Source organism: Haematobia irritans, chromosome 2, assembly GCF_050003625.1.
Source record: "Haematobia irritans isolate KBUSLIRL chromosome 2, ASM5000362v1, whole genome shotgun sequence".
In the NCBI taxonomy this organism is placed as follows: Eukaryota; Metazoa; Arthropoda; class Insecta; order Diptera; family Muscidae; genus Haematobia; species Haematobia irritans.
Genome location: NC_134398.1, coordinates 25,698,450 through 25,723,221, shown reverse-complemented (window position 1 = coordinate 25,723,221; position 24,772 = coordinate 25,698,450). Strand labels below are relative to the sequence as shown.

The 24,772-nt window shown below is 32.1% G+C and overlaps 2 protein-coding genes across 4 annotated transcripts in view; both read left to right on the top strand.

Moving 5' to 3' along the window:
* Nucleotides 1-6,404, top strand: part of LOC142223738 (uncharacterized) — a 42,395-nt gene extending 35,991 nt beyond the window's left edge. Inside the window, exon 4 of the mRNA XM_075293577.1 lies at nucleotides 4,704-6,404. The gene's annotated coding sequence lies outside the window, so the exon portion shown is untranslated. The remainder of the gene's footprint in view (nucleotides 1-4,703) is intronic.
* PRL-1 (protein-tyrosine phosphatase 4A family member PRL-1) lies at nucleotides 6,268-24,007 on the top strand. 3 transcript variants are annotated; one of them, XM_075293573.1, is made up of 5 exons: nucleotides 6,268-6,400; nucleotides 11,846-12,012; nucleotides 18,834-19,046; nucleotides 23,648-23,779; nucleotides 23,855-24,007. In XM_075293573.1, exons 1-5 carry the CDS (start codon nucleotides 6,284-6,286, stop codon nucleotides 23,964-23,966), a joined length of 741 nt encoding a protein of 246 aa, XP_075149688.1. In that variant the 5' UTR covers nucleotides 6,268-6,283; the 3' UTR covers nucleotides 23,967-24,007. The 3 variants fall into 3 exon arrangements, with proteins under 3 accessions (XP_075149688.1, XP_075149691.1, XP_075149690.1); XM_075293576.1 differs by lacking the exon at nucleotides 18,834-19,046; XM_075293575.1 differs by having other exon boundaries at nucleotides 23,648-23,871.
* Nucleotides 24,008-24,772: the final 765 nt, after the last annotated feature.

The following is a 24,772-nucleotide window of genomic DNA, read 5'->3' as shown; positions in this document are numbered from 1 at the left end:
TATGAAGATATTAACTGTGAAATTGAATATTTATTTTGAGGATTTGAAAACCTTTGGTTTAAATTTTTTTTTTTTGTAAAAAGTTTTGTTTTGCTATGAAAACATATTGAATATGGAAAATATTAATATGGAAGATTATGTAACCTAAGGACACATTTTTCTAAAATAAAGAAATTTTAATTAAAATAAAGTTCATAAATTTGCATTAAAATTTTTTTTCTTTAAATTTAGGACACGAATCTTTGAAATTTGGACCCCTTAGTTAAAGTCGCATGTCTTTGAAATAAAGCTAATTTGCCTTAAGGTAAAGAAAAACATTTTTGATTTAAAGAAATAGTCTTTAAAATACACACAAAAAAAATCACGAACATTTTTCCAATTAAAATTTTAATTGAGTTTTAAAAAATATTCAATTAAAAATTTAATTGATTCAACAAATTTTTTAATTGAAACAAAAATCAATCACAAAATTAATAGAATCAATTAATTTTTTAATTGGATCAATTAACTTTTTAATTGACCTTCAATTAATTTTTTAATTGATACTAACATTTCTGTGATTGAAGACATTTCAATTAAAAATTAATTGGATTAATTAATTTCGTGATTGAATCAGAAAAAAAATTTTGTGTGTATCTGAGATATGGACCTAAATCTTCACGATTCCATTTACCCTGCGCGCAATCCCCGTTGATCTTCGTTGTCTCTGCCTTACATTTGACTAGTGTACTTATCAAGGTCACAGTCACTCTCGATCTTCACGATCCCATTGACTTCATCCCATATTTGACCTGTGTACTTATCAAGGTCACGGTCGCCCTAGATCTTCACGATTCCATTTACTCTATGTTTGACTTGTGTACTTACCCAGGTCGCATTCACTCCAGACGTACACGATCCCATTGTCTCTGCCCCTCGTTTGACTTGTCTACTTACCCACTCCAGATCTACACGATCCCATTGTCTCTGCCCTACGTTTGACTTGTGTACTTACCCAGGTCGTAGTCACTCCAGATCTACACGATCCCATTGTCTCTGGCCCTCGTTGACTTGTCTACTTACCCAGTTCGCAGTCACTCCAGATCTACACGATCCCATTATCTCTGCCCTTCGTTTGACTTGTGTACTTACCAAGGTCACAATCTCTTCAGATCTACACGATCCCATTGTCTATGCTCTACGTTCGACTTGTGTACTTACCCAGGTCGCAGTCACTCCAGATCTACACGATCCCATTGTCTCTGCCCTACGTTTGACTTGTGTAGTTACCCAGGTCACAGTCTCTTCAGATCTACACGATCCCATTGTCTATGCTCACCACTGTCTCGTTTCCATACGTCTCACCGGATTTACGGGGTGTACTTAACCAGATAGCCATTTCATCACCCAGATTCGCCAGTGCACGATCCTGCCCAGACTTCCAGAGCGTACTTAGCCAGGTCGCCATTTCATCATCCAGATTCGTCAGCGCAAGATCCTGCCCAGACTTCCAGAGCGTACTTAGCCAGGTCGCAATTTCATCACCCAGATTCGCCAGCGCAAGATGCTACCCAGTCTTCCAGAGCGTACCTGGCTACGTCACCATTTAGCTCGCTCATTCCAGCCATACGATGGATCAGGCCAAACACGTGGCTAGTCCAGTCCGGTGTGCTTATCCAGGCCACCATCTCAAGCCCATCCAGACCTATCGAAACAGTACCATGTCCCGGAACAAGCTCACACCACCCGTATCTCCAGTCATTATATACCACTCTAATTATAGATGATTTACCATCAATAAACTTTAATATCGACGTATAACACCGTATTTTCCTTTCTCTGTCACTACACAAACAAATTTCTGTGACGGACCCTTCCCTCGCGTGCAAAAACCCAGCGACCGGAGGAAACTCGTTATTGCAGTGGGTTTGAAAATATTTGGATTACAAGTTTTTGGAAATTAAGACAAAATTTTCTTGCTTTGAAGTACCATTCCTCCGCGAGCAATAACCCAGCGACCGGAGGAAACTCGTCGTTACAGTGGGTCTGAAAATCTTTGGGTTAAAATTTTTTGGAAATTAAGACAAAATTTTCTCGCTTTGAAGTATCTTTTATAATTTGGATTTTTAAACTGGCATTTATTTGTACACAAAAATAGTACGGAAATTCGATAAATGAGATCTGTATCCTAATTTTAAATTTATATAGCCTAGACTAAAGGTAGATCCTAGTAAAGAAGCAGCATCTCTGGCTCGTAATCAATAACGAAATCCTTAAGCGAAGGTCGAAATCTTCGAATTCAAGGTTTTTTTTCGACAGTACACACAAAAAAAGTTTTTTTCTGATTCAATCACGAAATTAATTAATTTTTAATTGAAATGTCTTCAAGCACAGAAATGATAATATCAATTATATAATTAATTGAAGGTCAATTAAAAATTAATCGATACAATTAAAAAAATAAATGATATTATTAATTTGTGTGATTGATTTTTGTTTCAATTAAACAATTTGTTGAATCAATTAAATTTTTAATTGAATATTTTTTCAAACTCAATTAAAATTTTAATTGGAACAATTTTCGTGAAATTTTTTCTGTGTAGGTACTGTTTCAGCTAGCTTTCAATGTTTAGTATGAATATCTTTGAGTGTTATAAGAATTTTTCTTACTTATTTTTACTACATAGAAAGTTAATTGAAAACAAGTATATACGGCCGTAAGTTCGGCCAGGCCGAATCTTATGTACCCTCCACCATGGATTGCGTAGGAACTTCTACTAAAGGCTGTCATCCACAATCGAATTACTTGGGTTGCGATAACACTTGCCGATGGCAAGGTATCGTAAAACTTTTTAACACTGTCTTCTAAATTGTAAGTTAGTCCATAAGGGGTATATATTAAAAAAAAAGGCCGATTAAGTACGTATATAATTCAGTTTGACAAAATTTTCTATAGAAATAAAATTTTGACAAAATTTTCTATAGAAATAAAAACTTGACAACATTTTCTATAGAAATAAAATGTTGACAAAATTTTCTATGGAAGTAAAATGTTGACAAAATTTTCTATAGCAATAAAATTTTGACAAAATTTTCTATAGAAATAAAATGTTGACAAAATTTTCTATAGAAATAAAATGTTGACAAAATGTTCTATAGAAATAAAATGTTGACAAAATTTTCTACAGAAATAAATTTTTTACAAAATTTTCTATAGAAATAAAATTTTGACAAAATTTTCTATGGTAATAAAATGTTGACAAACATTGCTATAGAAATAAACTTTTTACAAAACTTTCTATAGAAATGAAATTTTGACAAAACTTTCTATAGTAATAAAATTTGACAATTTTTACATGGCAGTTAGAGGCCATATACTAACGAAATGTACCAAATTTCAACCGCATCGGATGACTTTTGCTCCTCCAAGAGGCTCCGGAGGTCAAATCTGGGGATCGGTTTATATGAGAGCTATATATAATTATGGACCGATATGGACCAATTTTTGCATGGTTGTTAGAGACCATATACTAACACCGCGTACTAAATTTCAATTGGATCGGATGAATTTTGCTCATCCAAGAGGCTCCCGAGTTCAAATCTGGGGATCGGTTTATATGGGAGCTATATATAATTATGGACCGATATGGACCAATTTTTGCATGCTTGTTAGAGACCGTATACTAACATCAGGTACCCAATTTCAAACGCATCGGATGAATTTTGCCCCTCCAAGAGGCTCCGGAGGTCAAATCTGGGGATCGGTTTATATGGGAGCTATATATAATTATGGACCGATATGGACCAGTTTTTGCATGGTTGTTAGAGACCATATACTAACACCATGTGCCAAATTTCAATCGGGTAGGATGAAGTTTGCTCCTCCAAGAGGCTCCGGAGGTCAAATCTGGGGATCGGTTTATATGGGAGCTATATATATTTATGGACCGATATGGACCAATTTTTGCATGGTTGTTAGAGACCGTATACTAACATCAGGTACCAAATTTCAACCGGATCGGATGAATTTTGCCCCTCCAAGAGGCTCCGGAGGTCAAATCTGGGAATCGGTTTATATGGGGGCTATATATAATTATGGACCGATATGGACCAATTTTTGCATGGTTGTTAGAGACCGTATACTCAGACCACGTACCAAATTTCAACCGGATCGGATGAATTTTGCTGCTCCGGAAGGCTCCGCAAGCCAAATTTGGGGATCGGTTTATATGGGGGCTATACGTAAACGTGGGCCGATATGGCCGATTTTCAATACCATCCGACCTACATCAATAACAACTACTTGTGCCAAGTTTCAAGTCGATAGCTAGTTTCGTTCGGAAGTTAGCGTGATTTCCACAGACGGACGGACAGCCGGACAGACGGACGGACGGACGGACATGCTTAGATCGACTCAGAATTTCACCACGACCCAGAATATATATACTTTATGGGGTCTTAGAGCAATATTTCGATGTGTTACAAACGGAATGACAAAGTTAATATACCCCCATCCTATGGTGGAGGGTATAAAAAAAATGATAATTGAGCCAACGAAAATTTGTTTAATTGACATAAACGCCATTTAGCATTAGGACAATGAAAATGTTCATTAATAATATGAAATGTTTCGTTATTTAATGAAAAGTTTCATTGTATTTATGATTTGCTACCAGTATATAAGCTTACATTATTCTATGTTTTTCTCTATTTTTTTTTTGTAGGGGGAAAACTTCCATAGCGGCAAAGGCTGGAGAAGAAAATCAAAACGTTTACGCAGGCGTTTAAAAGTCAGACGAAGAAACTGCAAGTTTAAGAAGGGAAGGCAAACAACAACAAAAACACCCAAGGACGAATTTTGACAAGAGCCTTAGAAAGACAAAAGCCGGTAAACGTATCATTCAACATACGTACATCGTGCAACATTAAGGGAAAACAAAGAAAGGATATTCAAATCCATAAAGGGAAAATAACGCTATCACATCATATCAGAGGAGCTAACCATCAAATCAATTAGCAATAACAGAATACCAATTTCAATAACACATCAAAACTCTTCACATTGAAAAATACACCAAACAAAATTCATTAGTTTTTGGGAATATCCTCGCCGTCAACAGACCCATCACCACCCTCCCCCCTTTAAATCAGCAATATTCTAAGGAAATTGAATCCAGCAACAACATCAACATTGAACAGGGATATTTATTGTAAGAAAACAAAAAGAAGAACAAGAAGAAGTCTAGAAGAAAAACAAAAGTGAATATTTTTTAAATAATTTTTTTCTAAAAAAAAAATCTTAATTTTTTGTGATAATTTTTAAGCTTAAAAAGGTTAAACTTATCCTAAACAAAACCAACAACAACAAAACAAACGAACTTAAAAGATAATTGAAGTACTTAAGGGAAAACAACTGGCTTAAAAAATTGTAAGACAAAAAAAACTGTATTTTACTTAATTGTATTTTAATTTGGAAGTTAATCGCTGAATTTAAGAAAACAAAAAACAAAAAAAAAAATATCTTCCTTTAGACTATAGAAATTTTAAACAAAATATCCTGAATAAGCCGTCTTAAATTATTGTATAAAAAATTTACTATTTTCTGAGTTTCTAAACAAAAAAAATTCCAATAATTTTCTGTTTGATCAAAACCTAAAAACATAAGAAAACTGAAGTAACCTCATTTTCTAATACAACAAACACCAATAGAAAAATAAATTTGCAATACAAAAAAGACACTCAATCCTAAAAGAAGAAGAAAGAAACGAAAAACGCTACAAATCTCTCTTTGAAAGGAAAATAAGAAACAGCCTAAAAGCATACTTCAAAAAAAAATTCTTTTTTTTACTATTCTATTTCTCACTAAAAACGAGAGAATTAAAACATTTTGTAAAAACTTAAAAAAATCGATTAAACATCCAATAATAATTACAGCTAAATTATATTTGCATATAAGATCAATTTATATTATATACGAATTATTACAAAAAAAATTAATTAAATTTGAGAGAGAATCACACAAGAGTGTTCGGGATACCCAAACAAATTTGAGTCCATAATTTCTCTCCGGTTTTTTTTCTCCGATATTTGTTCTATTGTTTGTGTGTGTGTGTAACATTTTTCTAAAACGCGACTCTAAATTCATTTGTATTTATTATATCTATTTATAGGGCATACCTACTTACACATATAAATATATACATATATTGAGATAAGTTTGTAAGCGTTTATTTTGTTTATACCTATATATATATATATTTATACATATACATATTTTTTAAAACAAAATTGTATTTTGATATTAATGAGCAACATGCGTCAAAAGGATTTACGTCCCGCGCCAGCTCTTATTGAGTTTAAGGGAATGAAGTTCCTAATCACTGATCGGCCATCGGATGTAACCATACATCATTATATTATGGTAAGTTGAATGAATATCGAGAATTAAAAAAATAAAAAAACAAGGAAACAATGAAAAACGGTAGGGATGTTGGAGCCCTGTGAACAGAAAACACGTTAATTTGGTGATTGTAAAAAGCCAGATAAGAAAAACTTCAAGATCCATATAGACACAAAAAAAATATTTTTTGTCTTCAATTACAGAAGTGATAGTATCAATTAAAAGAAAATTTATTCAAAGTCAATTAAAAAATTAATTGATCATCCAATTAAAAAATTAATTGATACTATTAATTTTTATGATTGATTTTTGTTTCATTTAAAAAATTTGTTCAATCAATTAAATTTTCAATTGGATATTTTTTTAAAACTCAAGACTTTAATTGGAAACATTTTCGGGATTTTGTTTTCTGTAAAGGTGGGTATTAAGTTCGAGTTTAGCCGCTAAAACCGAAATTAAATCAGTAAAAACAGCATAAATTAGTACCTCTTTGATGCAAATTTTATTAAAACTTGATGGGGAATATCCCAAAGTAACTTTTCGCAAAGTTTATAATCTTTTTAATTGATTATTAGAGAAAAGTAATCGTGAAAAAGTGGCGATTTTAGCGGCTAAACTCGAACTTAATACCCACCTTAAGCCGTTACCATTTAGAATTTCATAAAAGTGCCACAAAAAAAGTCACTTATTATAAAAGGTGGAACACGTATTTCCACCCTCATTTCATTCATAAATATTGTTTTTTTTTTCATTGAAAACCACTCCTTGAAATTCAATTTCCAGTAGATATCTAATATAGAAAAATTTCTTAGCATATTTTTAGGCGGTACACATGTCCACTGAAATATGATAAACAAGTATATGCGTCTGGGTTGAATCTTATGGCGATTTCGATTGGGGAAAAAGGTGCAACATTCTCGAAATTGACAGCTAAATATGAAGGACACTGTGATAGATTTTGGATCCTGTATCTCTCACAATATTGGGAATTAAAAATAACTTTGCAATGACGCTATCATTTGGTCGAAAATGCAATAAGGAAAAAAGTAGGGCAACATATTTTTTGCGAATCGAAAACGCCATTAAATACCCACCACCATGAATCAAATATTATACTTTCCTTTGAACACTTTTTTGTCGTAACACACTCGAACCAAATTCGAGAGATGCCTTTTTGAATTAAAAAAACAAAAAAAACCTAAATATAAAATTTCAGCAAAATCGAAAAAAAAACTTATGGTTTCTAGAGCCCTAAGAAGTGAAATTGAAAGATCGGTCTATATGAGGGTTATACTAAAACATGGACCGATACATACTATATTCGAAAAATATTTTTGTGGACCTAAAATACTTCTAGATATCGAATATCAGGCAAATTGGATACAAATTGCGGTGTCTAGAAGGCCAGAAAATCAAATCGGCAGATCGGTTTATTTAGGGGCTATATAAAAACCTGAACTGATGTAGGTAATAAAGAGCTCGACCGAAGCATCGCATTCGGCATTCGACCAAAAATCGATAATAGGCCATGAATCGGCCTTCGGCCTCAAGAGGTCGATTAACCAAAGCCGAAGCTTTTTGAATAATTTATTTCATATTGAAACCAGGGCTGTGGAGCCGGAGTCGGAGTCTTGGAGTCGGAGTCTGAAGATTTTGCTGGAGTCGGAGTCGTAAAAATTTTGCTCGACTCCGACCAAACAAAATTTTTTAAAACATTTCACATTTTTGTAACTAAGCAAGTTTTAACGCAAATTAGTTTCCATTGCGTTATTCATTCGATCAATGTACAGCATGATTGTAAATGAAAATCAACTTCCAATTACTGCTACCTTTTTATGTTTCCTAGAATGTTAGACTAGCAGATGGGTTGGATCGATCCATTTTAATGCCCATATCAATTTATTTGAAATATTTCGAACAATCGAAATTATTTTTTTTAATTTTATTTTAAGGCCATATACATATGTGGAATATTGACAGAAAATTTTTTCAAAGTTGTTTTCTATAGCAAATTTTGTCAAAATTTTATTTCTATAAAAAAGGTATTAAAAATTTTATTACTATAGAAATATTTTTTTCTATAGAAAATTTTGTCAAAATTTTATTTCTATAGAAAATTGAGTCAAAATGTTGTTTCTATAGAATATTTTGCAAAATTTTATTTCTATAGAAAATTTTGTTTGTTACACAAAAATGTTTTCAAAATTTTATTTCTATTGATCATTTTATTTCTATAAAAATTTAAGTCAAAATTTTATTTCTATAGAAAATTTTGCCAAAATTTTTATAGTAATAGATTTTTTATTAGAAAATTTGGTCAAAATTTTATTTTTACAGAAAATTTTGTCAAAATTTTATTTCTATAGAAAATTTAGTCAAAATTTTATTCCTATAGAAAATTTAGTCAAAATTTTGTTTCTGTAGAGTATTTTGCATAATTTTATTTACTACACAAAAATTTTTCTAAAATTTTTTCAAAATTTTATTTCTATTAGAAAAAATTGTCAAATTTTATCTCTATAGCAAATTTTCTCAAAATTTTTTTCTTATTGATGCTCATTCAAAATTTTATTTCTATATATTTGGTCAAAATTTGATTTCTATAGAAAATTTTGCCAAAATTTTGTTTCTGTAGAAAATTTTGCAAAATTTTATTTCTATATAAAATTTTGCTCACTGATACTCACTGCTAAGTCGAAAACTTGTAGAAATGACTCAAGTTTTCAAATTTTTCAATGAATGAATCATAAATGCATTTTTGCGAAATTGTCTAAACGTCCCATAACGTTAGATTTAAATTTTAATGTCCATATGTAAAATAATTTATTGACAGTTTATCGAAGGAATTTATAAGGTAAAAGTAGGCTTGAAGTTTTCTTTAACGTTTTTGCATATGGGGGTAAGTACATAGATTTTGTATACAGTATATACAATTTTGTCTAAATCGATTCTGATTCAAATTCATGCATATGGGAATATAAACCTTTATAAAGCTCGCAAAAAATTTAAAGGATTTGAGATAAAGGGTGATACGGTCAAAATTTGGTCAATATAAACTTGACGTATTTCCTTCAATTTTGCATTTAAAAAACCTGAACACCCCTCATTTTGAAGGTGTGTGTGTGTAGAATGTTGCTCCTATTTTGATTTTGGAATTCACTCTTCAGTTGTCAAAATGCCGTCCAAGCAAGAAGAGCAGCGTATCAAAATTTTGCTCGCGCATCGCGAAAATCCGAGCTACTCGCACGCAAAGCTGGCAAAATCGCTAAAAGTTGCCAAATCAACCGTTACAAATGTAATTAAAGTGTTTGGGGAACGTTTGTCGACAGCCAGGAAGTCTGGATCGGGGGGAAATCGAAAACCGGAAGCCGCTGAGACGACAAAGAGAGTTGCCGGTAGTTTCAAGCGAAACCCTAACCTCTCTCTCCGAGATGCCGCAAATAAGCTGGGTGTATCGTCTACAACCGTCATCGAGCCAAAAAACGAGCCGGACTATCGACTTACAAGAAGGTAGTGACTCCAAATCGCGATGATAAACAAAATACGACGGCCAAAGCGCGATGCTGACGAAGTTTGACTGCGTGGTAATGGACGACGAAATCTACGTCAAAGCCGACTACAAGCAGCTTCCGGGACAGGAGTTTTATACGGCAAAAGGAAGGGGAAAGGTAGCAGATATTTTCAAGCACATAAAACTGTCAAAGTTCGCAAAGAAATATCTGGTTTGGCAAGCCATCTGTACCTGTGGCTTGAAAAGCAGCATTTTCATAGCTTCCGGGACTGTCAACCAAGAAATTTACGTGAAAGAGTGTTTGAATAAACGTCTGCTGCCTTTCCTGAAGAAACACGGTTGTTCCGTACTGTTTTGGCCGGATTTGGCATCTTGCCATTACGGTAAAAAGGCGTGGTATGGAGTGGTACGCCGCCAACAACGTGCAGGTGGTTCCCAAGGACAAGAACCCTCCCAGAGCTACGCCCAATTGAGAAATACTGGGCTATTGTCAAGCGGAACCTAAAGAAAACCAAAAAAAACTGCTAAGGACGAGCAGCAGCTCAAGGCAAACTGGCTTTCTGCGGCGTACAAAATCTGATGGCAGGTGTCAAGGCAGGTGGCTGTACAAAATCTGATGGCAGGTGTCAAGCGTGAGGCCCGGCAATTCGGATTTGGAAAAGCGAAAGCCTAACTGAATATTTTTCCTGAATTTTATACTAATTGAACTTGAAAAAGAAATTTAATTTGATTTTTTAAATAAACGATTTCACCGATTTACACGCGTTTTCCCTTGACCAAATTTTGACCGTATCACCCTTTAGTATCAATAATTTTGGTCCACAAATACCATTATTTTATTTATTAAACATTGTCCTAAATTTGAAATATAGAGTTCAATTGGCATCTAATGTGAAATTAAGACCTTTTTTGCACACATAAATAAATACGATACTTTATATCGATCCACTTATGGTACCCCCACAATAGAACTACAAATTAGTGTTATTAAAATGAGATTTAGTTATATTACCCGGAGTCGACTCCAGAGTCGGAGTCGAGCTGATGAAAAATGCTGGAGTCGGAGTCGAGCAAAATTGGCTCGACTCCACAGCCCTGATTGAAACTGTGATTGATACTATCATTTTCGTTATTGAAGACATTTCAATTAAAAAATCAATAGGATCAATTAATTTCGTGAATGAATCATATTTTTTTTCTGTGTATTAAGCGCTGTAGCGTGATTCCAACAGACAGACAGACGACCAGACGGACATTGTTAGAATTTCTCCCTGATAACTCACTAACCTGACAATCATGTTATCCCCATTTCATTAAGAACCACTCGTTGAAATTTAATATTCAGAAGATTTATTTATTTTATTCAGGATGTTTATATAATATAGAAAAAAATTCTTTGCATATTTTTAGGCGGAACACGTGTTCAATTCAACTTTTGTTAGAACACCGATCATTTTCGTAATCTTAACCCTTAACGCTATTGGGTTCAAAATGTACAAAAAATCTTACAGTATTGATGAATGTAAATAAAAAGTGGCACAATATGACAAAAAGATGGCACAAAAATGTGAAAAAAAATTTCAAAAAATTTAAACATTATAGCATATACAACAAAAAAGTAGAATAAGAGGATTTGACTACATAGGGATTATATCAAAACATGGACCGATGGCATTCATTGTTTGGGTACATTAACAGTATCACTCTAAATTCCAATTATTCTCTAATGTCCAGGGACCCTCCGAAGTCCTTTGAATTGGCTCATTCTGAAACTAAGCATCTAGTGTAGATCTCCAAACTGGTCTGTATGTCTGTCTGATGATACCAATTCCCTATGGGAATTGGTATGAATTTGGATCTCTCTAACTTAGCACCGTTTTTACTTGTTCTTGTTTTACTTTTCTTACAACTTTTGAATTTATCTCAAATTAATTTACGTATTATTTGAATTACAGGAATTAAAGAAAAATAATGTCAATACTGTTGTTCGCGTCTGTGAGCCCAGTTATAACACTGAGGAATTGGAAGCACAAGGCATCACTGTTAAAGATTTAGCATTCGAAGATGGTACTTTCCCGCCGCAGAATGTTGTTGACGAATGGTTTGAGATTTTAAAACAAAAGTGAGTATCAAAATATTAAAGCAATTTGTATTTTTTTTTTTTATTAAAATTAATAAAAAACAAATATTGGCTTCTTTGTATGCATTTAAATTTAAGCTTGTTATTATTATTTTTAATTTTATATGTAGTTTTATTTTTTTCTCAGCTGTTTTAATGTAAAGTGATTAATTACTTGTATTATGTTCATTGTAAGCCAAATTGTGGTTACTAACGGGTTGGCTGATAAGTCCCCGGTCTAACAAAGAAAAACACTTTTTTTTGTCAAAATTCGTTTTTATTATTCAACATAGTTCCCTTCAAGAGCGATACAACGATTATAACGACCTTCCAATATTTTGATACCATTTTGGTAGTACTCCTTCCTTTGCCTCAAAATAGGCCTCAGTTTCGGCGATCACCTCCTCATTGCAGCCAAATGTTTCCCTGCGAGCATCCTTTTGAGGTCTGAGAACAAGAAAAAGTCGCTGGGCCCAGATCTGGAGAATACGGTGGATGGGGAAGCAATTCGAAGCCCAATTCATGAATTTTTGCCATCGTTCTCAATGACTTGTGGCACGGTGCGTTGTCTTGGTGAACCAACACTTTTTTCTTCTTCATATGGGGCCATTTTGCCGCGATTTCGACCTTCAAACGCTCCAATAACGCCATATAATAGTCACTGTTGATGGTTTTTCCCTTCTCAAGATAATCGATAAAAATTATTCCATGCGCATCCTAAAAACAGAGGCCATTACTTTGCCAGCGGACTTTTGAGTCTTTCCACGCTTCGGAGACGGTTCACCGGTCGCTGTCCACTCAGCCGACTGTCGATTGGGCTCAGGAGTGTAGTGATGGAGCCATGCTTCATCCATTGACACATATCGACGGAAAAACTCGGGTGTATTACGAGTTAACAGCTGCATACACCGCTCAGAATCATCAACACATTGTTGTTTTTGGTCAAATGTGAGCTCGCGCGGCACCCATTTTGCGCAGAGCTTCCGCATATCCAAATATTGATGAATGATATGACCAACACGTTCCTTTGATATCTTTAAGGGCTCTGCTATCTCGATCAACTTCATTTTACGGTCATTCAAAATCATTTTGTGGATTTTTTTGATGTTTTCGTCGGTAACCACCTCATTCGGACGTCCACTGCGTTCACCGTCCTCCGTGCTCATTTCACCACGCTTGAATTTTGCATACCAATCAATTATTGTTGATTTCCCTGGGGCAGAGTCCGGAAACTCATTATCAAACCAAGTTTTTGCTTCCACCGTATTTTTCCCCTTCAGAAAACAGCATTTCATGAAAACACGAAATTCTTTTTTCCATTTTTTTCACAATAACAAAAGTTGCTTCACAAAAGACGCTCTATCTCACAAACTAATTGATTTACAGACGTCAAATTTTGACACGAATCATTTGAAGGTTGGTACTCTATAAAAATAATATGCATTTAATACTAGCGACGCCATCTATGTGTCAGACCGGGGACTTATCAGCCAACCTGTTATGTTTTGTTTTTAAGGAAAATTTTTTAATATTAAAAAAAAATTGTTTTGGTATAAAATAGGGCCCGAATTTTATTGCCCTGATGTCGGCCGACATTGAGCCTTTAAGAATCCTAAAATATATCTATATTTTACTGTAGATCGTATATAGTCCGATCCAGTGTTACCGTTCACACAAAACAATTTTTTCCTGATTCAATCACGAAATTAATTGATCCAATTATTTATTTAAATGAAATATCTTCAATCACAGAAATGATAGTATCAATTGAAAAATTACTATTAATTTCTGTTTCAAGTATAAAATTTGTTGAATCAGTTAAAGTTTTAATTGAATATTTTTTAAAACTCAATTAAAATTTTAATTAGAAAAATTTTTGTGATTTTTTTTCTGTGTTGAGAATTTCTAAATAGTGGCATAAAAAGTGTCACTTGTAGTGCAAAGGTACATTAATTTAAAAAGGTGGACCATTTTTTATACACTCAAAAGACTGTGAACCCTCTAGGGAAATAAAACCAATTTTGCACAAATCAATATTTTACGGTAAATCGTATATCCGATCCACTTTTGCCGTTGAGAAGCTCTACTTGAATCTTTCTCAGAAAAAAAAATTCCCTTCGATCACGAAATTAATTGATCTAATTAATTTTTAATTGAAATTTCTTCAATCACAGAAATGATTGTATCAATCACCAACGTCAATTAAAAAATTAATTGATGCAATTAAAAATTTAATTGAAACTATTATTTTCTGTGTTTGATTTTTGTTTCAATTTAGAAATTTGTTGAAGCAATTAAATTTTTGATTGAAATTTTTTAGAATTCAATTAAATTTTTAATTGGAAACATTTTGGTGATAGTTTTTTTAGTGTGTTGTCAGATAGTCTAGGGTTTTAAGAATTAGGGTTACATTTCTTCGATTTCTCAATTCTTTTTATCCATAATTCTTATAAAATTTTATGAAAATTTTCATTAGCTTATTTGTCCTTGCTGAGTTTTAAATGCCCTTAAATAATAATTTATTTCGTGAAACTGTGCGAAGCAAATGTTTCTTATATACCATCTCAAAAGAACACCTCGTGACGTGATTATTAGGTCCATATCGAGAAGAATATTTTTGGATGAACACTCAGGAAGGATGTATGACTTAGGAAGGACTTCTAATTTTTTTTTGCTTGGTTAATATGTGAGACATTAATTTAGATTTTTATGTAAATAAATAATTATGATTTTCCATTCATTTGTTAAATGTCACTATCGATACATCTTGTTTGATTTTTAACAACCCATATACTAAACTAATCTATGTTGAAGTTATGAAATTCATTACCATGAGACAATCAGATAGTTATTCAGAAATACAATATTGTCATATTGCGATAAGATTTCAGTTTTTCTATTTCAATAGACTCTCTATCATGGTATGTGATCATTTTAATTAATTTTATAATATTATTCCAACTTTGATAAGATATTTTGTATTGGATTCTTTCAGTAAGATATCATAAAGGCTTGAAAATCCAATGTTTCAAGCATGTACTAATCCAAAGCGATCGAAAAGCACTAGAATATATAAAATGCTGACAACAGTTTTATTAACAAAATCCTATCGTTTTTGAAAATGCTTCGAACTCATATTCATATTGAAGTATACGAACAGAAAATAATATTTTTTTGTCTTCAATCACGAAATTAAGTGAACCAATTAATTATTAATTTAAATGTCTTCAATCACAAAAAATGATAGTATCAATCACCAAAGTCAATTAAAAAATTAATTGATGCAAATTGAAAATTAATTGATGCAATTAATTTTTGTGATTGATTTTTGATTCAATTGAAAAATTTTGACAAAATTTTCTACAGAAATAAAATTTTGACAAAATTTTCTATAGAAATAAAATTTTGACAAAATTTTCTATAGAAATAAAATTTTGACAATAATTTTCGCTAGAAATAAAATTTTGACAAAATTTTCTATAGAAATAAAATTTTGACAACATTTTCTATAGAAATAAAATTTTGACAAAATTTTCTATAGAAATAAAATTTTGATAAAGTTTTCTATAGAAATAAAATTTTGACAAAATTTTCTATAGAAATTAAATTGCGACAAAATTGTTCTATAGAAATAAAATTGCGACAAAATTGTTCTATAGAAATAAAATTTTGACAAAATTTTCTATAGAAATAAAATTTTGACAAAATTTTCTATAGAAATAAAATTGCGACAAAATGTTCTATAGAAATAAAATTTTGACAAAATTTTCTATCGAACTAAAATTTTGACAAAATTTTCTATAGAAATAAAATTTTGACAATACTCCTTTCTTTAGAAATAACATTTTGACAAAAATTTCTTTAGCAATAAAACTTTGAAAAATTTTTCTATAGAACTAAAATTTTGACAAAATTTTCTATAGAAATAAAATTTTGACAAAATTTTCTATAGAAATAAAATTTTGCCAAAAATTTCTATAGAAATAAAACTTTGACAAAATTTTCTATAGAAATAAAATTTTGACAAAATTTTCTATAGAAATAAAATGTTTACAAAATTTTCTGTAGAAATAAAATTTTTACAAAATTTTCTGTAGAAATAAAATTTTGACAAAATATTCTATAGAAATAAAATTGCGACAGAATTTTGTGTAGAAATAAAATGTTGACAAAATTTACTATAGAAATAAAATTTTGAAAAAAATTTCTATAGAAATAAAATTTTGACAAAATTTTCTATAGAAATAAAATTTTGTAAAAAAAAGATTTTTGTGTTTGGTAGTTTTTTGGTAAATTTTTTTCCAAATTTTGGTAGATTATTTTTGGGCTGAGTGGCAACCATGTCGCTAATAATTACAGAGAGAATAAAAACACAAGAGGACGAAAATTTCTCTTCTACAAAAACAACAAATGTCAACCGTGTAGATGTCGCACAATACCTGCAGCTTTGGTATTACCGACGTTGCGGTCGAAGCGCTGTTTTGATAAATTGTTTATAAAGGTATCGGCAGTAATAATTTCAAATTGTATGCCAAAAAATTTAATGGAATTAAAACATCTTTAAAAAAGAAAATTTGTTACACCAAAGTAGGTTCTTAATCCTATTTTCCTTACGTTTCCTAAGGTCGGCAGAGAACTGAACTGGGTGACGCTGACGCAAACTGTATGATATTTGAGAGAAGCTCCCAAAGACTTTGTAATTATAACAAGATGTCCAAATTGCCTCTTGGTCTTGAATAGATAAAAGTGCACGACTTTAGGTTCACACACGTTCGTTATCTATTTTGCTTGTTGGGGACCAATAATGTGTAATAATTTGTGACTCTTGAATTTTTCGTTTAGACAAAAGCATGAACAAAAAGAGCTAAAAAACAATAATTGGCAAATAAAAAAGTTGAAAGAGGGAAACATTTTGAATTGGCCGCTACTACGTGCGTGTTTCATAACCCTGCCAACATTTTTTGAATTTGGGGGCGCTTCAGAGAATCCCCACTACGTCGAAAACAGTCGTATACGATATCCAAAACTCCTCGGAAAAGCGCCGTCACTATTGAGAAGTTGTACCACGCCAAGTTACTACAAAAAAGTATCGCATGAGTGCAATTATTAGGAGCCCTTCTGGATACATTTAGAAGGACGCCAATAAGAGCCCCTTCAAGCAATCAGACGAAGTGCATTTTAAGATAGTTGTAAAAGAATCATTGTGGTCAAGTAAAACACGATTGTTTAGAAGTTTATTAATTTTATGAAACATTTATAAATTCTCCGTATAAATGGCTATCACATCACATTTAACACATTTTTATGCATTAATAAGAGATTGATGTTGAGTTACAAGTTGTAAGTTAAATGTTGTAGCGTCTATCAGCCAGTACTTTTATTCCCAATGGAGGCAGCGTGTCTGGAAAAATATTTGAAAAACTATCACTGTATTCCATTTGGAAAGTTAAAAATTGTTCACCAATTTACTTTTCACAATTTTAAGCGTAATAACAACGTTTTCAGCACTTTATTTTCGTTTTCATTGAAATAAATTATAATAGGCCAGTTGCGCTTGGTGTTTCACAAAATATAAAATGGCTCTTGTAACAAGAGTGATGGCAAAATACTTTCATGCGAATAGTGATGGCAAAATACTATCACAGTTGGCGATTGTTGCAGTGTCACTTACGAGTTTGTGGTAGCGATGAGGATGAAATGGAACATTGAAATGCTGGCAGGGAAGTTAATTTTGGTTTATTAAAAGTGTAAAGTAAAAAATTCCTATTTTCTCAGAAAAACTGTAGAAAACTTAACGCAGAAAGAACACCAGGGAACATAATAAACATCTCTTAATGATTTACATCTTAAAGTGACTATTAAGTTCCAGTTTAGCCGTTAAAATTGCCATTTTTATCATTATATAATTATAAATAAACCATATTAGTCATTATGTCTTGTATGGAAATGTTATTTGCAAATAAAGACACAACAAAATAAAAATAAACACAATTTACTTGAAGTAATTTCTTTTGGCATAAATGTTGAATGAAAAGAGTGCAGAAACAGGCCTATTAACCAAATTGAAAATTCGTCATTTTCTTTTCTTTTTTAAATTCGTAACATCATATCCATATTTTTTTCAAACTCTCTCATACATGTATGGACCTAAACTCATGAGCCTATTGGAAAAAAGAGGAAGCATATAGACATCTTGTTATTTCAGATAATCTTTGGAAGCTCCGATAAAAACTGCATGATATTAGAGAAATTTTCCTCATGACTGCCACCTACTGATGCAGTTTCGCTTCACAGTTTCGTCCTCTTGTCTTTTTATTCTCTCTGATAATTATTTTGCTTTAAACCCACAGTAGTAGTAGGTCAGAGCGATATTATGGTTTTGTATGAAAACTATCAGCATTATTTTTTATTTTGCAAATTTTTAGATTTTTTTGCCAAGTTTTGATGATATTTCTACTCATTTCGTTGCCAATAGAAATTATTTGCCTTGATGTGTGTTTTTACAATATAAGTACACATTTATTAATCCATATACGTTTCGTATTAATCCCATCCATTTTAATGCTATTAACACTGCTGTTATTGATTTTTAATATCCATAGCTTTTTTGTGCTAAACTCTAACTAAATTTAAAAACAAAATGAACTTGTCCATAACGACGTCCTGTTTTTTGTTTCTTTTCTTAATTATCCACAAAGTTTTATTTGCCTTGTTCTCGTTGTTGTTGTTCGTTCTATATTCTTGTTTCGATGAGTTTTAAAAATTCTCATTTTTCCCTTAATTTCTTCTTATCCCAAAATTCTACTTTTTTTCTTTTTTTGTAGTTTTAGTAAGAAATCCTCTTCCTCTCGTGCATCCTTTATGAGGAGCAAGCGTTTCTCATTTCGACATAAATCTCATAAAACAGCAGATTCAAATACCAACACCAACACCACCACTTCTCCTACTACTACTACTACCTACAACACTATCAATAATTTACAATATCAAAATTTAAATAATACAAAAATCACTGATGATACAGATACCACTTGTAGGTAAGGTTATTTCTCCCTCCATGTTTTGTTTTTGTTAACGTTTTTTTTCGAATTTTCTTACGAAAAAGGTTTTAATTTCTGTGTATATATATTCCAAATGTTGTTTATCTTTTCATTAATTTTTTATAAGTGATTTTTTTATTGTATTTATCTTGAAAATATTTTTAGTTTTGTGATTTACTTTTCCACTTTATAGTTTCTTGTAACTATGTTGCGCATGAGATCGAAATTTGTTATAAAGTGTACCGAATGGCCCGAATCATACACAGAAAAAAATATTTTTTTGTTTTCAATCACGATCCAATTAAGTTTTAATTGAAATTTCTTCAATCAACGTTAACTAAAAACTTAATTGACCCAATTAAAAATTTGATTGATACTATTAATATCTGTGATTGATTTTTATTTCAATTAAAAAAATTTGTTGAACCAATTTAATGGAGCCACCGTGGTGCAATGGTTAGCATGCCCGCCTTGCATACACAAGGTTATAGGTTCGATTCCTGCTACGACCGAACATCAAAAAGTTTTTCAGCGGTGGATTATCCCACCTCAGTAATGCTGGTGACAATTCTGAGGGTTTCAAAGCTTCTCTAAGTGGTTTCACTGGAATGTGGAACGCCGTTCGGACTCGGCTATAAAAAGGAGGTCCCTTGTCATTGAGCTTAACATGGAATCGGGCAGCACTCAGTGATAAGAGAGAAGTTCACCACTGTGGTATTACAATGGACTGAATAGTCTAAGTGAGCCTGATACATCGGGCTGCCACATAACCTAACCTAACCTAATGTTTAATTGAATTTTTTTTTTTAGAAAATTTTAATTGGAAAATTTTTAGTGATTTTGTGTGTAATACAAGCAATAAGCAGAAGGATTATTTTTTAAGCAGTCCAACAAGATTCACAAATTTTCTATAGAAATAAAATTTTGACAAAAAAAAATCTCTAGGAATAACATTTTGCCAAATTTTCCCTAGGAATAAAACGTTGACAAAATTTTCTCAAGGAATAAAATTTTTACAAAATATTCTCTAGAAATAAAATGTTGACAAAAATCTCTCTAGGAATAAAATTTTAACAAAAATTTTTATTTATTATTTATTTTATTTTTAGGAATAAACTTTTGATAAAATTTCCTATAGAAAAGTTGGTAGAATTCTATCAAAAATGACTGATTTTTATAAAAAATTGTTGATTTTTATCAAAAATGGTTGATTTTTACTCGTAGATAGGTCCTTGATGTCTGTAGAAATAAAATTTGAACAAAATTTTCGAATTTTGACAAAATTTTCTGTAGGAAGAAAATTTTTAAAAATTGTCTCTAGGAATAAAATTTCGACAAAATTTTCTCTAGGAATAAAATTTGGCAAAATTTTCTATAGAAATAATTTTTTTAGCAAATGTTCTATAAAAACAAGTATATACAGTAGTAAGTTCGGCCGGGCCGAATCTTAAATACCCACCACAATGAATCAAATATAATAGTTTCCTTTGAAAATTTCAGGGGGGTTTGATGACAGATATTTTCCCAAGCAGATCAGTTCAAACAGTACGCTTCCCACAGATAAATGTAAAGATTTTACCTATGAAGACTAGATCAGATTCTGAATTTATAAGAATCAATTTTTGTTTGAGTTTTAGAGGAATCATAAACATCTCTTATAAGTGTGCAAGAAAATGATGAAATCTAAAATCTGTAGATTTTCATCCCAATTATTTAAATGATTACGAGAAGTAAAATCTGGAAATTTTGCATTCAGTTTCAAACAATTTTTAAGATCAGTGCGCCTTCTCTATCGGGAGTTCGGTGTAATGGGGGCTATAGAAAAACATGGCAGGATACACACAGTATTCAGCACATCTAATTGTAGTTTTAGAATCTAGACCCCAAATCGGAGGGCCGGTTTGTAAGGGGGCTATATCAAAAACTATACCGATACACAATATATTCGGCACACCTCTTTGTGGTCCTAGAATACCTCTATATTTGCAATTGCAGACAAATTGGGTAAAATCTATATGGGGACTATATCAAAACATGGACCGGTTCTCACTATTTTCGGCACACCTCTTTATGGTCCTCGAATACCTCTAGATATCCAATTTCAGGCGAATCGGGTAAAAGAAAACTGCGGATTCTAGAAGCCCAAGAAGTAAAATCGTGAGATCGGTCTATATGGGGGCTATGTTAAAACATGGTCCTCTATATTTGCAATTGCAGACAAATTGGGTAAAATCTATATGGGGACTATATCAAAACATGGACCGGTTCTCACTATTTTCGGCACACCTCTTTATGGTCCTCGAATACCTCTAGATATCCAATTTCAGGCGAATCGGGTAAAAGAAAACTGCGGATTCTAGAAGCCCAAGAAGTAAAATCGTGAGATCGGTCTATATGGGGGCTATGTTAAAACATGGTCCGATAATCATCATTTTCGGTACACCTCTTTATGGTCCTAGAATACCTCCAGATTTTCAATTTCAGGCAAATTGGATAAAAACTACGGATTCTAGAAGCCCAAGAAGTAAATCTGGGGATCGGTCTATATGGGGGCTATATCGAAACATGGTCCGATAATCACCATTTTCGGCACATCTCTTTATTGTCCTAGAATACCTCTAGATTTCAATTTCAGGTAAATTGGTTAAAAACTACGGATTCTAGAAGCCCAAGAATTAAAATCGGGAGATCGGTCTATATGGGGGCTATATCGAAACATCAACCGGTACTCACCATTTTCGGTACATCTCTTTATTTTCCTAGAATACCTCCAGATTTCCAATTTCAGGCAAATTGAGAAGAAGCAAAATCGGGAAATATGTCCATATGGGAGCTATATCAAAACATGGACCGATAGGCACCATTTTCGGTACACTTTTTGATGGTCCTAAAATACCTGTAGATTTCCAATTTCAGGCAAATTGGATAAAAACTAGGGGTTTCATAAGCCCAAGACCCCAAATCGGGAGGTCGGTTTATATGGGGACTATATCAAAACTTGGACCGATATAGCCCATCTTCGAACTTGACCTGCCTGTAAACAAAAGACGAATCTGTGCCAAATGTCAGGACAATAGCGCCATTATTGAAGGCTGTAGCGTGATTACAACAGACAGACAGACAGACGGTCATGATTATATCGTCTTAGAATTTCTCCCTGATCAAGAATATATATACTTTACATAGTCGGAAATCGATATTTCGATGTGTTACAAACGGAATGACAAACTTATTATACCCCCGTCACCATTCTATGGTGGTGGGTGTAATAACATTTTGATAAATTTTCCTATAGAAAAGAAATTTTGATAAAATTTTCTATAGATAAAATTTTGATAAAATTTGATAAAATTTTCTATAGAAATAAAATTTTAAAAAAATTTTCTATGGAAATAAAATTTTGAAAAAAATTTTTTATGGAAATAAAGTTTTGACAAAATTTTCTATAGAAATAAAATTTTGATAAAATTTTCTATAGAAATTAAATTTTGAAAAAATAAAGAAACCAAAAACCCTTTTTAATTCATTATATTTTATTAAATTTATAATGTTGTAATAAAACCTCTAATTTTTTTATGTGAGTACTTTCTTATAAACGCAGATGATACGTTGCTCCAAACATCGAAATTCTTTTACTCTCCTTCTTTTTGTTGTTTCTTTGCCCAATCCGTTGGCTTTTTCAAGGGATTCGTCTATTTAAACTTACTCTTTTATCAATGAATGCTGCCCGGTTTTATGTTTAGCTCAATAACAAGGAACCTTCTTTTATATAATTCATTTTTTTATAAGAAAATAACACCCATGTTCGGATATCAATTTCAACCATATTTCTATTATTCATGACCAATACACCAACATGAAAATTTGGTGTCATGAATTCCACGACAGCTTTTGAATTTTTCTGTAATCAGCTGGGTTGCACAAATCACCAAAAAATCACTAGGGTGGAAATCTAAATAAGTGGAATCAAGAGACTTTTATTGTAAATAAATAAATATTTTTAATAAAACTCATGTATTATAAAACAAGACATTTAAATTTTTTTATGTCAGTATTTTTTTAAGCATTAATTCACCCATCATGGACATAATTCAAGTTTCACCATGACTAATACTAGTGAATTAATTTCACGAAAATTCCGCTGAATGTGGAGTGTAGGACATCAAAATCGTGGATTTGATTCACATTCACCTGGTAGTGGATTTGCGAACATGGGTGTAAATATAGCGAATTTCTTCATTTTGAATAGCTGAAGAGCTTTTTTCCTTAGTTTTGTTAAATTAATCTCAAAATTTCACCTAACACTGCAGATATACGACATCTATTGTCAAAATACGAAAAGTCATATCCGAATAGCCAATATATCTGGGCACCTGAAAGTATGCAAATATATGCAGGGTCGTTTTTTTTAAGTAGACCATCATATTTAATTTTCCCATTTTGAAACATTTGTCATTTGTCTTCAATTTTGTAATATTCGTATATGTGATATCCCTTTTGCACCAAAAGAAATATTTGTGAAATATTTTTCTAAATTTTTAGATATAAATTTCTAATCATTTATTTGTTTTTTCTTCTCTGTCTTTTTTTTTTTACAGATATCAACAGAATCCCGAAGCTTGTGTTGCTGTGCACTGTGTCGCTGGTCTCGGCCGTGCACCGGTTCTGGTGGCATTGGCTCTTATTGAATTGGGTCTTAAATATGAGGCAGCTGTAGAAATGATAAGAGAGTAAGTACATATCCTTAAAAAAAAAATAATGTGAATGCTAATTTTTTTTTCTCTCTCTCTCTCTCTCCACTATAGCAAACGACGAGGAGCAATCAATGCCAAGCAGTTATCATATTTGGAACGCTACAAGCCCAAGGCAAGGCTAAAGCACAAAAATGGCCATAAAAATTCATGTTGCGTGCAATAGATTTCCAAAATAATAAAAAATAATCATATATGAAAAAAAAATTCCCACCAGTTGAAAAGTGTTCATTTTTTTTAATTTAAAACAAAAGAAAAGAAAACAAGACAAAGGAAGCAACCACACCAACAACAGCAACAAGAGACAAAAATTAAAACCAATAAAATAGACCAATAATCTCAACAGCAACAATCTAATCTGATCTGATGAAAAGCCGAATACGAAGACAACAACAATAAAAACCACAGCAAATTAATATGTGAAGAAATAAAAAAATATATATTTAAATTATAGATTGCCTCTATGATATGATGATGATGGTGATGAAGCTGCTGCTTTGCTACGAGTATTAATACCATCTACCTAAGGTCTCTGCCCCCGCCCTACATCAATGAATATAATGATTGGCAAGGCAAATATTTAAAAACCCTGAATTGAAATGACAACCAACAGCGATTAAAGACTTTTCTAATTCCCTTAAACGCAAAACAACAAAGCAAAACTCCCTCTCTCACATAGCTCAGTGTCAGAGATCATATTTTTTGTTTTTGTTTTTATGAATATTAAATGGATGCGTCAAACTATTTTCCATAATCCTTAGTAAAGATAAGCCCTTACAATTAAAAGAAAATCTAAATCATTCGGATTTTTTTTTCGAGTATCAACTCATCTTCCCTGAAACTTCTATGACTTCTATACCATATGATGACTCTCATACCGTAAAACCCCTCCTATCCCCAAAGGCAATACTTACATCTATATAATATGACTATACTTTTTTCTTTTTGAAAAACAAAAAAATTGATTTATTT

Excerpts from the sequence above, each read along its gene's own strand:
- PRL-1 (XM_075293573.1), top strand. The coding sequence starts at position 6,284 with ATGAGCAACATGCGTCAAAAGGATTTACGTCCCGCGCCAGCTCTTATT. Across the intron at positions 12,013-18,833 it reads TTTGAGATTTTAAAACAAAA|TTTTAGTAAGAAATCCTCTT; the intron begins GTGAGTATCAAA and ends CTTTTTTTGTAG. Across the intron at positions 19,047-23,647 it reads GATACAGATACCACTTGTAG|ATATCAACAGAATCCCGAAG; the intron begins GTAAGGTTATTT and ends TTTTTTTTACAG.